The sequence below is a fragment of the Drosophila mauritiana genome, chromosome 2L, assembly GCF_004382145.1.
Source record: "Drosophila mauritiana strain mau12 chromosome 2L, ASM438214v1, whole genome shotgun sequence".
In the NCBI taxonomy this organism is placed as follows: domain Eukaryota; kingdom Metazoa; phylum Arthropoda; class Insecta; order Diptera; family Drosophilidae; genus Drosophila; species Drosophila mauritiana.
This window is the reverse complement of record NC_046667.1, coordinates 20510124-20524911: the sequence shown is the minus strand read 5'-3', so window position 1 is coordinate 20524911 and position 14788 is coordinate 20510124. Positions and strand designations below refer to the sequence as shown.

The following is a 14788-nucleotide window of genomic DNA, read 5'->3' as shown; positions in this document are numbered from 1 at the left end:
TAGTCTAAGCTACGAATCTAGTGATATTACATTTAGTTAAAGTAGATTGAAGGGGAAAGCGTTTAGCCTTAATTAATCGAATTGTATTTTTGTAATGCCTCTTAAGTTAAGGTAATGTTTTGCATTTCCGATTGCCAGTAGTCATCATTTAATTTAATCAATCCTCCCCAAGCGGATTAATGTAAACGATGTCATAAGCCATTATTTTTGTACTTATATGAATACAATCAAATCGTTTTGCTCAAAGGAGCTGTCCAATTCGAAAATTGAAAGCTAACTTGGTTATACGTTTACTCGTTTTTTAGCTGTAATAAATTTTAGATTTTTTCATTAAGTTTAGATATACACGAATTTTTGAACAAATTTATTAAATGATGTATAAAAAACAAATTTATGTTCTAAATATATTATATAAAAACATTGATCTTAATAGTGCTATTGTTGTTACCAGTCTTGGAATTGGATTGTTATTTCAGAACGGGGCTTCTTACTTCTAATAAACACTTAAAATTTATATTTGTATTAATATTTTCGTAAACTCGTCAATTTCGAGTTAAAAGAGCTTAAAAACAAGAGAGAGAGTGCTATAGTCGAGTTACCCGACTATCAGTTATCCATTACTCATCTAGTGAAAATTCGAAGGAGAGATTTTTTTGAATACCGACAGAAATTGGGAACGAAATTAGAAAAAAAACGGACGGTCGGACATGGCCAGATTCATTCGGCTATTTATAGTGATCAAGAAAATATACTCTTTATATGAACGGAAACGCTTACTTTTTCCGGTTACATACTTTTCAACTCGAATCTAGTGTATCATATGACTCTACGAGTAACGGGCATAAACAAATATTGAAAAAATATTCAGACGTAGGTTGGCTGAAGTACAATCTAATAAATTTTAAAAAACGTTTTTCAAAGTTAACTTGCGAAAGGATTCTCATCATGCTTAACACTTAGCGCCTTGGGCACTTCATATCTTCCCACTGGATCCCTGTAAATGGGATTCTCCTGTCGGACACTGTTCTTCTGATCTTCCTCAAACTTGGCATATTCCCTAGCATCCTTAGCTCGAATGTACCACAGAAATAGGAAAATGGTCAAGAGTCCAATGAGCAGAGTAAATACCGATATATATCCCACCAGAGCCACGTAATCCGAGGGCTCGCAATCAACTGCCTGGATGGTCAAGAAGTTTGAGTGGTCGACGACCTGGTAGGCGAAGAAGCTGTCACATTGGATGCCATGCTTGTTCACCAGTCGCACCAAGCATTGATCCTGCTCGGGATCCAGCTCGTGGACAAAGTTGTATGGATAGGTTTCTTGTCTATCCAAACTGCTGCAAATTTCAGTCAAGTTTTCGCAGACGCCCATTCCCTGTTTTTGCTCGATCAGACATGTGACACAGGGCTCATAGAACAAACACAGTTTGTTGTCCTTCTCTGGATCGATTTCACAGAATTTACCCAAATACGGCTCCTCACACTGGCACTCCTCGCACTGGCAGGTGCCTCTTTCCGAGCATATTTCGCCAGTGGGTCCCACACAGGCATCGGTATGCCCATTGCAGTTGCATTTGCTACCCGACCATCCGTATTTGCAAACGCACTGGCCGCAGAAACAATCCGCCAGCTTTTCATCGCAGTCCAGGCATTCGCGACACTCGCAAAAAGGACCCGTATATCCAGGATCACACAGGCAAGTTCCGCAGTCACAGTCCCCGTGATTGGAGCAAACCAATTCGGAAGTGGATTTATCCGAAAACGGTTGACGGCATTTCTGGAGCAGAGCTTCATTGCTGGTGACATTTGTGGCATCTGTGGGACAAGTGCAATAGGTCCCAGTCCACCCCTCGTCGCATTCGCACATTCCGCAGTACAAATAGCCCTTATAATCGCACAGGAAACGGCCTTCCTCGTTTTCCGGATCTGGAGTTTCCTGGCAGGGACACGGCCGCTGAAGCTCAACATCCAAATCCATGAACTCGCTCAAGGAGGTTTCCTCCACCCGGATTTTGTGCGTCTGAAAGCGAAAGAGAATGAAGTGGTAAGTGAACTGTGCAAACATATATCCCAAAGATAATCCTTGAATTAAATTATTGTTTTCCACTTGGTATTTTGTTTGTCTTACATAAGCCTGATTATCGGGATATTTCTTGAGGGTGACGTCCACGTAGAAATCAATCTGCTTGCCCAGAGTGACGTTATTGCAGTAATTCCGCTTTTGTAAGCTGGGAAACTGACCACCGCAATCCGTATAGTAAGCCATGTCAATAAAATCCGGGCTATTATCGGCAAACTGAGTGCGTTTAATCAGACTCTCATAGCTAAAAGGTAGAACTAGTGAGATTTAGGGTCTAGGAAGAGCAGTACCGTCCCACTTACCTCTTTTTGATTAGTTCCAATATATTAGAGGAATCAGCACTCAGAATATCCACGTAACTGATTTCCTTCATTAGGCCACTGAGTTCCCAATAGCTACTTACCACCTCCTCGGTGACAGCAAAGATTACATTAATCTTGCGACGAAGCAACTCCCGATAGATTTCTTCCAGCGAGGGGTAGTCGTAGTCCAATGAACCCGTGTACTCACCTGCTTGATTCAGGTGACACTGCTTATCATTGCGCTGGATAATACCTGCTAGAAGTCCGTCCCCCGCTAAGTGCATAAAGCCATCGGTCACTAAGATCACCACTTTTCGAGCTTGTTCCTTCCAGCCGATTTCCTTGGTGCACACTATAACCTGCATCAGAGCGTCCAAGCCGCCTTCGAGATTGTCCAAGTTTCCAGTGATTTTGCTGTTCGCCACGGCTGAGGTGAACGCTGGTATATCATCGGTTAGCGAAAGTTGATGTCTATATCCATAGGTTGGTTCACACGTGGCCCGCTCCGCAGCACAGGGGTTTTCCCTATGCTGTGGCAGAATCATGGGCAGAGTTGGCTTGTCCGCGAAGGAACCGAATCCCAGTCTGTAGTTCCCTGTTAGATTTTTTAGAGTCTGACTCAGTTGGGCTCCCAACTCCTCCAGGGTTTCCTTGTCATCCCTCATTGTCCAGGTGAGATCCATCAGTACGTACAAGTCGAGTGGATTGTTGCGTGCAGTTCTGTAGCTCAGCTTGATTCTTTGCGTGTTTCCTGTGAGACAAAAAGGAATGAAAGGTAATAGATCGCTTTACTATGCACCTGAAAGGCAACCTTGTTTATGAGCTGTTTTATGGGCTGACACATCTACACAAGCTGAAACCAGTCTGCTTTATATTCTGCACCCATTTCAGTCTCGCAGTGAGAAAAACTATCGCTTCTTATATTAAGTATTCATTGGAGTGCATTTTAGGGTGTTAAATTTTAAAGCACACACTTTTATGTCCGTCGAAAGTTCTGTTAATATTTAAAATAAATAAATAATTTTTCGTTAAAGATGAAAATAAATATTGTGTGCCAACTCATTTTCTCTGTGCATCGCTACTGCTTTGTAACCATTGATTACCACTTGAGCCAGTTCACACCCAGGATAAATGTTTGGCGCTTCCTTGTAATCCTTAAGCGTGCAATTAACCGACTTCCCTATACCACTGTTTGTGCTAATAACTGGGTTTCTTAACCTAGCTAGATTTCCACTCAAGCGATGCTAATGGTTGTTAAATTGGTTAATAAGCTCTTGGAGAATCAAAATTATTGACAGACATCAAAATGCGGCTCGATGAAAACAACTTAGCACCATATCAATTGAGATAAACGCAAATGCATTATGGAGACTGAGGAATAAAAGTGCTAGTTGGGTCAATATGCTAAAAATAAGTGTCCCGAAAACGGGTTATCAACTTAAAATAATATAATACAATTATACGTTGTGGTTTTATGTGATTTAATCCCAGAAGTTAGTAATTTATGTATAAATTAGGTACAAAGCTCCAAAATATGTATGCATGTTTTTTGCAATTGATCGTGTTTCACTCATTGAAATATTATTTAACCCTCGAGAAAACGTGATCGATTCATGCCCATAAACAACAAAAGCACTTTCTTATGATTCAGTTTTGCTTGTTTATATCTACACCACAACGAATGAATAATCTACTAGTTATGGGATCACAATACTTATAAAGTGGGTTAAGTCAGACATTAGATTATTATTATTCTATTGTCTTTGGTTCAGTGAACTTTCAACAGTGTTGGCAAGGGCGTCGCCAGGGTAGGGCTGGGGAGGGGGGCAGCTGCCCCCCACTGTTCTTATTCTCCTAGTCAATCTGCCTCCAATTCTATCGATCTGCTTCCCATACATAAGCTGTTTGATAGGTGCTTTCACTAAGAGTTTCCAGCGTTGGAAGATGAATTCTACTTTCGCCCCCCTGGCTGATGGCCTTGCGACGCCCTTGAGTGTTGGAAAGGGAGGGGGAAAGAAAGAGAGTGATAGAGAGGCATTCCCACGCTAAATGGTACAACAATAACAAGATGTGACATCCAGCAAGTGCTGATAAGCAAAGCACGGACACAAAACAAAATGTTTAAAAATGATGTGGAACAAATACGAAGTAGTGGGGGGTAATGGAAGAGTGACACACTTGATAGAGGAAAAAAGTGTTGGTGGGAAAGAGATGGGCATAGCCACACGGTGAATCACATTTGATAAGATAAGGAGAGCACACCTTTGACCAACTTAAGGTATGCCCGCTGGGGTGTGACCTGAACAGCCTGATCCCTGGTTTCGTAGTCCTTTAGGGGCTTATCCTGAAGGACATCTAGGACCGGCTGGTTCTCGTATATATCCGTTTCACTGCAGTTGTAGTTAAGTAGTTGCCGGCGAGAGAGACAACGATATCCCACTTGGTAATTCTGAGATGCAAGCAAATAATAAAATGAATGACTTCGCAAGGATGAGTGCATTGTTGCTATGTTGTTGCAATTTTTTACCGATTCATCTAGTTGTGTCAATTTCTTGCCTACTTTTCGGTATATAATCTGCCAGCTAGGAACCGTTTTTGTTTTCCTGCCATCTCGCTCGCACTCACCTTGTCCGTGCACCACGCGCATTCCAGATGAGCGGATAAGCATCTTTCGCAGCTGTCCGCGTGCCTGCACTGATCATCTGCGTAAGGGAGATGGCGATAACAAATCCGTTATGTAACGGCAAAGCTGTCGGCTAACAAACCAATTGAATCTGCATCCGAATGGGAGATCTCAGCCATTAGAAAAAGCAAATATATCCACAAGAACGCCCTTCCGCGCAGTGACGTCATTTTCGTAATGTGTGCAATTTAATATATTTTTTTTGCCAAGGGAGCCAGCGACCGTTCGGCATTAGGAGTCAAGCGTAACTAATATTTGTTCAGTACGAAAAACGTTGATAGCTCCGCTCGTATCTTATCAGGTGAGCGTGATAAAAAGTGTAAGAAGTTATTGGGAAAATAATATGATTAGAATAAATAGGACTCTTAAAAAAGAAATGGGAGCTTTAAGAGATAATATATGAAAACAAATTTCATTCACTCACTACATTTTAATACATTAAAAAAATCATTGCTCGTTCTTATGTTTTATTTAAAAAAAAATATTAGTTTTCCAAACACTACATACATATATATTTATTTGGAGATCCATTTCTTTATTTATTAAGATATCATATTTAGTCGCAACCAAAACCATAAATAAGACAGTATACACATTGTATCTAGATGTCATTAAAATTCCATCCCATTAGAAATAAATAATCAACCAGCTCCCATTTAGAGGCAGAGAAGAAATTACTTATGTGTACTTTAAATATGTGGAGCCATACGTTTTGTAGCTGTCAGAGCTTGTAAGAGAGCGAAAATACTAAAATAAACCAAGACGAATTCATATAAAAGAGTCCAAAGTAAACAATAACAAACCAACAGCTAAATAGAAACAAAACTATACAAATTTAAAAAAAAAATTATATTGTTGGATTTATTGCAACTCGTCTTTTAGAAAAAAATGTTGTATTTAATAACACTATTGAAAATGAATAGGACTAACGGTTAGTAAAAGCATAATGTTAGTCTTGACGTTACTCAGATTGCTTTTATGATCTTAAACGTGAAATAGAATTTATAAAATTTAATATAAAAGTCTTAATAACAATATTTTGTAGTTAATGCCTGGTCACACTGTTAGGCTCAAATTGTAAAAACTGGTTTTAAGTGAGTGCTCTCTTACTCTCTTCGATCGGTATATTTCTCCATTCGAGCCACGGTCCTACTAGCCTCCGCCCTCCCCCACTAAGAAAAACATTTTTATCAAGATGTTGTTGTCCTCTTCTTTCACTTTGAGAGAATGCTGTGTGAACAAGAGATGGATGGTGCAGCGGTGTGACCAAAATCGTGGGTAAAAAGACACCGCAAAATACTGAAGCCCAAGGCAAATGGCCAGTCGGCGAAAAATTTTCAAATCGCGGGGTTGTGCAGCGGACGATTTTTAATCGGAACGGTCCAACTTTGGAGCGGAGCGCGGAGTTTCGCATTTTTGTGTTTGTAGCGGAAAATCGGATGAAAAACTCCAAATGTTTACCAAATGAGCGGCGACAAATACGCGACCAATTGACGAGATCGTGTGTGTTTTCCCCAATTAAACGGTGAGTGTGCGATAGAGATGGAGATGTAAAGTATGCAGTCAAATCAAAGTGCGGCAAAAAAGTCTAAAGGTGAAAAAGTCATTAAAAAAAGAAAGCAAAATAGAATTGCTCTGTGGAATATACAAATATATATACATACATACATATATATATGAATATATGCAAGGAGACGACGCGCAGCGAAAAAGGAATTTTTTGTGTACTACGGCGGCGCTTTGTTGTTGCTGTTGTTGTAGGTGTCGTGCATTTGCTTTTGTTTTGTGTGTTTGTATGTTGTTGCCTTTGCCTTTGCTTTTGCCTATGCTCCTCTGTGTTTTTGTGATTGGAAAAATAAGAAAAGAAAAGAAAGCAGAAAAACTAAGGAAAGGGAAATAAAAACTGAAATTGAATAAGAAAATTGTCCATTTTCGTTTTCCGTGGCGGAGAAAAGTGAAAAGTTTAATTTACTAAACAAAGCGGCAAAACTGTGTGCGTGTGTGTGGGCGGTTGAGTCTGCGTGTGTTTGTGTGTGTGGCTGTGTCTCTCTAGTTTTTGCAATTCCCACTGCACACGCTGTTTCGTGTTGGATTATTGGATTATACCGCCAATAACGGCACACGCACAGCAACAACAACAGCAATAAAAACAACAAAAAGCGATAAGGGAGAGCAGACGACGCTGGGATTAATCATTAATGTCCTGAGATATAAAGAACAGGACCTCCGAAGAACAAGGAGCAGAGAGGAAGAGGACGCAGCAGACTGAGAGACGAAGGCGAGAAAAGGTGAGTTTAAGCTTCCAATTCCCTAAGGGTTTTCTATCTATCGTAATATTTAATTTATCGAATACAACTTTATGTTCTTATGTTGTTGGAATGAGCAATAACTACTAACTAACTGAATCTACGATTTACAAAACATGATGGTAAATGAAGCAGACACAAGCTGTGTGAATTTAAATCCAGTTTGGAGGACTAGCTCGCGTGAAGTCATATTTGACCTTTGGCAAATATAGCTACATATGTATCTAATATGATCTACTATATTGTCCATATTCTCCCAGCAAGAGCAAGTTACATCATACTTTTGTGCATACTTTCGACTGTGTCCTTTTTCAGTTATTTTTTGAAAACTGGTTAAATTAAAAAAGAACTCTAATGCATGCAAATTTACATAGTACTCCTGTTTTTGAACTGTAAAACTCATTGAGGAATTTCCAAATGCTAGAACCCATAATTATTGCCACTTGAATTAAAGAGAGTTGTTCCTCATCAATTCGTTCGCTTCACTTAGCCGGGCGCTCATTTTCCAATGAAAATGTATTCTAATGACGCTTTTCGCGATCCTAATCTGCTGCGCATAAATTTCTTTGGCAACTTTGGGTGATTTATTGCCTGTCGATTGTCGTCGTACTCGTAGTCGCAGGCGCTGCTTTTTGGCCAGTCCCAGAGTCTCGGAGCGATTTCAATCCGATCCGAAAAGCGGTCCAAGAGACCAGACGGGATTGGACAGGACGGGACGGGACGGGACGGATCGGAACAGGACAGACTGGTGCCAGCTAATGTACGCGTCTCCCAGATGCCGCGGATTAGATAAAAATTCTCAATTTATGCGTTGCGCCAGTTGCCAATTGCAGTACACCTTCCAAAGCGTCCTACTCCTCCAATGTATGTATGTACAAACATTACACATATGCATATGTACATACATATGCAAATGCAAATGCAAAAAAAAAAAAAAACTTGTCGCGCCTACTAAAATCTTTGCCCGAGGGCTCTGCGATGCCTTCATTCCAGTCTTTTCCGCAGTCTATCATTTGAAATCATGTCCCGGCGATAAGAAATTATAGTGGCCCGGTCATAATTTACGTGATTTGCCTGCCTAATGTCCTGCCGCATGACACGAGGACAAAGCGGGAACCATAAAACCAAGGAAGAATTCACATTTGGAGGCTGTTCCAAATGAGGAGGAATTAGGGCAGGCAGTTGGGGCCCCGAGAAGATTAGTAGTTGCAGCTAAATGGATTATTAATGCTTAACTTGGCGAACGAAATAAGAGAGGCATTTATAAAATTAAAAAGTTATAATAATAATATTACGTTTGAAGCCTAATCCTATATATTTTTTTAAAAATTCAAAATGCGAAGCTTAAATTGAAAAGAATCTCTGGAAGTGTTGCGAAGCAACAGACTGAGCGCAGTTTGCTTATATTAACTATAATGCACTTTATGTACTCTTTTATATCCTTGTCCATGGATAAAGCGAGTGCATTGTTTTCCAACCCCTTAACCTACGGTAGACCCATTATTTTCCCGGTGCCCTGTCCAGTTTTCCCTGGGGAATGGCACTCTAGGTGCACGCATACTGGAAAATCCGTTTCGTTTTGACATTTATTGTTTTTAATAGTCTCGAGAGCTAGGGAATTTTATGGCACATCCTCGAGCGATAAAAATCTTTACTGCCCCGGGGTACATGCATATGGTTTATTCGTCGTTCCTTCGTTCAATAAGAGCCTAAGGTAAATAAAGTAGGGGATAAAAAGAAAAAGGCCTTTGGAATTAGCCGGGCCACCTCATAAAGTGAAAAGTGTCATAAAAATTAGTCAAGAAATCACGCTGCCCACTCCCAATTTGTAATTCTTCGGACGGTTCTTTTCGTTTCTTTCGGACTTTAAACATTTCAGTTCCTTTCGGTTATTTGGTTGTTTGTTCTGACACATTTGTATGCTAATGAGAGAGCGGGATATGGAGGTTGTTTGGCCCGGGTAGGTGCTTCCGGCGGGATTCCCTTGGTCTTTTTACCGCTGACTGAAATCTATCAGGTTTTTGACGAGGGTTTCGGCCGGGAAATCGCTTTCGGAGGATAATGCATGCAGCTCAGGTCTTGCATATCGAAGTGGCCGCTGATAAAGGATTTGGGAAGTAGTTTAAGCCATTTGGACGGGGTCATAAATTGAATTATAATTCAGGCACACACAATTTCTTCTGTCTGCCAGTGAGCTTATGTATGTCTAATGTTCTTCGGATTAAGGTCTTGGGGTTGAGTTGTTTTATTTTTTCTCCCCCCAGAGCGTATTTCTTGGGTCTTAAGCCTTAAGCACTGCACTTCGGTTGGATGAATCAGCCCGAGTTGAAAACAATAAAAAGAAACCATGAAAATATGAACTTTGAAGTGTGTTTCCAGGAATGGCTCCTAGCTTTTAACTAAGAAGTCTGGGGATACAAATTGGGAGCGACGTTGAGTCGAGGTCGACTTGCACAGTCAATGTCTAAAATAATAATACTTCGTATCTGGGTACCACGAATTACAAGAAAATTAAATACTTTCCTATCCACTTGAGCCAACCCTTTTATTGGCGTCATATTTCTTTCCGATTACCTATCCCAGATTTCCCATTCTCTGTGTATGTACCCATTTCCATCGAATAGCTTTGGTGCTTATCTATAAATAACATTTTGCTTGCCTTTCTTATCAACTTCCGCTTCTTAATGTCTCTCCAACCAAATTGCAGCTAAACTCTTAGTTTTCGTCCCCTCCTTTTTTCTCGCCCACCCATCTCTTTCCGTGCGTCCCGTCCCTTTCTAGCAAATTGGCTTCTATGGCTGTCTTATCCTGAAATGTGTGTGCGAGCTCGGGTGTGTAACAAAGATATCAATGGCAACGGAAAAAAAGAAATTAGAGTGCGGGGGGGTGGGCAACCTTGAACCTTAAACCCTAGAAAAAAACAGGCAGGGCTCATTTCCGTAGCGGGTCAGACAAAGACAAATACACGCGGCTAAAGCGAGATAGAAAGATGCAATGCCACAAATCTAAAATCCAGAAATGCCACAAAAAGTCAATAAATGTGCGCCTTTGCTTAGTATTATCAACAGCTCGTTAGGAGCCTTAGAAAAAAGAACCAAAAATGGATATATACAATAGTTATATATATACAAACATATATATATAGCAGAAGAGATGAAGGAAAGGACAGTGGCAGGGAAAGACAATCAAATGAGAGGAAAAACTAAGACAAACAAAAGACGCACGAAACTGAAAGAGAATTAAGTGAGGCCTGGCAAAAAGTAAATGAGGAAAAAAGAAAGTTCCGCAATTCCTCTTGTTCTTGGTCACTTTTTTTGTTCCCAGCAATTATCCGCTGGTCAAACAAAAGTCATTAAATTGCGGAAATCGGGTCACCAAACCGACAACAAACCCAACTAAATGAGAGGGGCAGAAAAGAAAAAATAAGCAGACAAACGGAGGCGAAAACCCCGAAAAACATTCGAAAAGAACATACGACTAAATTGTGAATTTATTTACATTTAATTGCATCTAAGTTACAAAACAAAAGCGCTTTGCCAGCCTTGTCTCTGAAATTATATTTTAATGTGCGGCCACCGCTTAATTGTGATGATGATGATGATGTCCCTCTATCCCGCTCTTCGACTTTTCTTGGTTGCCTCAGTGTCGAGATAATAATGATGATATGACTCATTAACCTCGACGCATGACCCGGGCAAATTAGAACTACAAGAAAATTCATTGCAGCCGCAAAGACACCATTTCTTTACACTTCACAGCAAGGGAAACCCCAACTTTAAATTTGAAACCAGTGTTTTTATATTTTAATTTCTAGCTGAATTAGTTACTTCGTAAAAGCGGAGATTTACCAGACTACTTGCTTTCAGCACATTTTTATTTCTGCCCAAAACTCGCTTCCCTGTAGCTCAGTGTAACAAATATTGAAGCGCATATGAGCGATATAGATACATATTTAAGCTGTCTGTGGCAACCCGGCCTGTTTGAGCTGTAAGTGTCTTTTGAGGCCGTGTTTTATTGCTGCTAAGTTCGCTTGTTGACTTTGGCTGAGTCATCATCTCGCGGTTCGTCGGTTTGATGTTAGAAGTTGCCCGTTCTCGATCCCCAAAAAACCCCCACTCTCTTTCGAAAAACAGCACTTAGCTGACATATTTTCCTTTGTAAAACTTAATGGTCTAGATAAAGTTCGGTCGGCTGGCTGCGGTTTTGTCGCTTAAAGTTTTCCAAAGCGAGCATCGCATGCTTAGCATTTAAATGAACTGAACACGAAGTTTTGCATTGAAGACTTGGCGATGATTCAATTGGCCGTGCATTCGCTGGGCTTTTGCAATCTTTTGGCTTGCAATTTGAACTTCACTTCGAAGACCACACCTTGGAGCCGTTTTTCATTTTCATTTTCCTTTTATATTTCCATTTCGATTCGTTGGGTTTGTTTTGAGAGCTCGGGGTTCGGATTTGGGTTCTCGGGTTCGTCATGATTGCAATATCATCTGCAATCCAATGCGTCTCCATTTCCCACGTTTTGCTGTCTTCAGAGCGACCCGCTTGTGCAATTAGTTTGGAATTTCGAGTCATGCCTAATGAGCCGAGTGGGGTCAAGGGATTTAATTGCATCTTAAACGGTTCTCTCGACTTCAACTTCAGCTTTGCCGCAGCTGAAAAAGGCAAATGCAAATGCACTTGTCGAGTTCTACTAACCACATCCCGTCGGCCTCGTCTTCCTATATTTGTGTTTTCCCCCGGAAAATATATATGGGTGAGTGTGTGCTGTGTTTATTGTTCATTTGTTTATTTGTTTACATGGCAAACATAAACCAAACAAGCGCCGCCACTGCTGGTGGCAAAAAACTTTTAAGCCGAAATATGTTCACAAATGGCCAAAGAAGTTGAGCCCTGCTGGGGAAAGTGTTGGGCAATTTTATTAAATTATGTGAAGGAGTTGCCTAGGTCTTCCATTACTTACCAACTGATATTAATTAGTTTCTTAGTTTTCATTTTAAAAGTAGAATGTTATTGCTTCCTATTTGCAAATATAAACTAACCAAAGCGAGCTTTAAAGCAGATTTTTCTGGAGAATGCTTCAAATTTTATGTAGAAAATGAGCTAAAGAGATGGATGTTTCGATGAAAAAGAAATTGATAGCCAGTCACTGGCCTAGAAATAACTACTTTTCACTGGGTTAGACTACTTCCTCGTCTATTTACTCTCCTACAAAGACTCATTTCCAATTGTTTTCGATTCTACAAATTTGTTTACTCTGGAATGCAATTGAAACCTTTGCGGAGGTTAATTTTCTTGGAGTTTCGTAGAAAAACAACCTCATTGTTTACTCGTATTTCTCTCAACTGGCCTTAGCCTGGATTCATTTATGTTTACGTGCCACATTTGGTGCCTTTGTTTACCCCAACTTCAGCACCGCAATTCTCCAAAGAGATCAAAACTATTTCAACTACTTTGGGGCTTTCTTAAGGGTCGCAACATTAATTCCTGGGTTGCAAGCCTGTGTTTTACGAAATTATACTCCGCATTTTCCGTTTCTGTTAGTGTTAATGCAACTGCAGTATTTTTTTTTACCACTTTTTTCGTCCATTTTTTGGGCCAGTATGTCTATAATGCGCTTTAATTACTGCGGGAAAAGGGGTTTTGCATTCGTCAGGAGGCGAGAATTTTCCTCCTTGCTGAATTTATGGGCATTAACTGGCAGTGTGCAAAGTAAATCGTGTTAAAAAGAACTTATCATTTGCATTACGGCCTTCTTTCCCATTGGGCTATTATTATTTAATTGCTGGCGCTTTAATTATTGACCAGACACGAAACGAACTGCCATTCATTCGATAAAAAATAAATCAAAATGACAACCGCTGGCAAGAAAAGCAATTTTCGAATAATCCCATTGCAAATTACATGCCAAAAACACAAGACAAACGCTTCAACCAAGTAAAACTAAAAGTTGCAGCAGAAAAAAAGGAAAGGAAAACTAAATTAAGCGCCTTTGACATAGAAAATGCAATTTGCTGAAAAAATTTATCTGCATGGCGAGAGGGCTCAAATAAAAGTGAAATGCATGTGGGAGAAAGGCCGACTCAAAAACAACCATACCTAAAAGAATAAAAAATGGAATTACGAGCAGTTTTATTCTAGTTTATCACACGAATTGAGTTTGAAAATGCGTAGCCTGGCAAAGTGCCACAGAAAAAAGGGAAGGAAATCGAAAAGAAAAGGAAAAGAAAGGAACAGAAAAGAAAAGAAAAGGAAGGCAGAGGAGCGATGAAAATTGCAGGGGAGTGAAAAGGGAAATGCCCTAAGATAGATGCATCAATTGGAAAGGCAGAAGAAATGGCACAAAAATCGACGACGATGTCGAGGACGTTGACAAGCGTAAAAGACACCCAGGCATTGAGGACATGTGTGCGTGTGGAAATCCTTTAAAAAGGCAATTTTGGTAGCACTTAAATGCAGACTCACAGCGAAGGAAAATCAGTGAAGGGACGCAGAGTGGAGCCAGGACACGCGGCAGCTTCCCCTTTTCCTTTTCGCTTTCGTACCTCTTAGTCGTCTGATGTGCCCGAAAGTGCCGAAAGATATAGCAAATCGTTTTCCAAACGTAGCCCCTGGAAGCGAGGAAATCCTTTCCTGCGGCGGGCTGAGCACTAGGTATTTTGGAAGTCGGGACCTTTTCTATAATAGTCTTAGTGGTTTTTCTTGGCCTTCCAAGGCGGCTGATTGTTGGGTGGTTCGCCTCCTGCCTTCTGCCTCCTTTCTCCAATCTCCATTCGCCTGCCACGCCCACAGACACATCCGCCGCATAACTAGTTGCCGTCGAGAGTGGCATAATGGAACGGAACGTGGCGCTGCCGAAGCATGTGGCATGTGGTAGGGCGGTGTGTGGCATGTGCCATAACTCCACCAGCCACGCAACCACCCACTCTTACACAGCAGCTCATATTTGTGTGCGTTTGTGCAATAATGGTGCAGGACGGCAGGTCCTACACTGCAAATGTCCATATCTTGAAATCAAATTGGACTTTTGATCCACATCCATAAATGCCCATCAAAACCCTTGAACGAACTTTTAAGCTTCAATTATTACTATATTGTTAGGTAGGTGTATATGTCTAAAAACATTTTTACGATTTCCTAATGCAATTTCGGGAAACCTACATCTTAATTCTTCACTCTTAAGCGAATGTATCTTTTCACCACAGTGTTGATGCCTGCTGAGCCACATGTTGATGATGGCAAAACGAGACCCTGAGTAGCCTGACCAGAACATCAGGGGAATCGGGTGGCTGACGCCTTTAATTAGGCACTGAACTGCATAGGGAGCAGCTAAGTTTGCTGTAGCATCGGCTGCAGGATATCGAATCATAGATTTATGTAACGTGGAAGCACTGTAGTTACACCGCCCACCCACCGCC

The 14788-nt window shown here is 40.7% G+C and overlaps 2 protein-coding genes across 5 annotated transcripts in view; one reads left to right on the top strand and one right to left on the bottom strand.

Annotated features, from left to right (window-relative positions):
• Window positions 1-93: 93 nt before the first annotated feature.
• Window positions 94-5291, bottom strand: LOC117142535 (integrin beta-nu). 2 transcript variants are annotated; one of them, XM_033306585.1, is made up of 6 exons: window positions 5150-5291; window positions 5010-5086; window positions 4647-4833; window positions 2385-3135; window positions 2131-2326; window positions 94-2022 (listed from the first exon to the last, which is right to left on the bottom strand). In XM_033306585.1, the coding sequence occupies exons 1-6, from the start codon at window positions 5235-5237 to the stop codon at window positions 922-924; spliced, it is 2400 nt and encodes a 799-aa protein (XP_033162476.1). In that variant the 5' UTR covers window positions 5238-5291; the 3' UTR covers window positions 94-921. The 2 variants fall into 2 exon arrangements, with proteins under 2 accessions (XP_033162476.1, XP_033162484.1); XM_033306593.1 differs by lacking the exon at window positions 4647-4833 and having other exon boundaries at window positions 5150-5242.
• Window positions 5292-6368: 1077 nt separating this feature from the next.
• LOC117136861 overlaps window positions 6369-14788 on the top strand; it is a 69571-nt gene continuing 61151 nt past the window's right edge. For 2 of the 3 annotated variants that reach the window (XR_004459117.1, XM_033298002.1), the window contains exon 1: window positions 6378-6592. Coding sequence is in view for 2 of the 3 variants with exons in the window: in XM_033298002.1 (XP_033153893.1) it covers window positions 6507-6592 (86 nt within the window). In the remaining variant the exon portion in view is untranslated. Of the gene's footprint in view, window positions 6593-14788 lie in introns of all 3 variants that reach the window. The other variant, XM_033298286.1, reaches the window with a different exon arrangement.

Bases quoted from the DNA above. Each gene is read 5' to 3' on its own strand.
- LOC117142535 (XM_033306585.1), bottom strand. From the start codon at position 5,237: ATGACGTCACTGCGCGGAAGGGCGTTCTTGTGGATATATTTGCTTTTT. The intron at 4,834-5,009 runs GTGAGTGCGAGC...CTTGCATCTCAG, and splicing joins GCGCGTGGTGCACGGACAAG to AATTACCAAGTGGGATATCG. The intron at 2,327-2,384 runs GTAAGTGGGACG...TCTACCTTTTAG, and splicing joins TTGGAACTAATCAAAAAGAG to CTATGAGAGTCTGATTAAAC.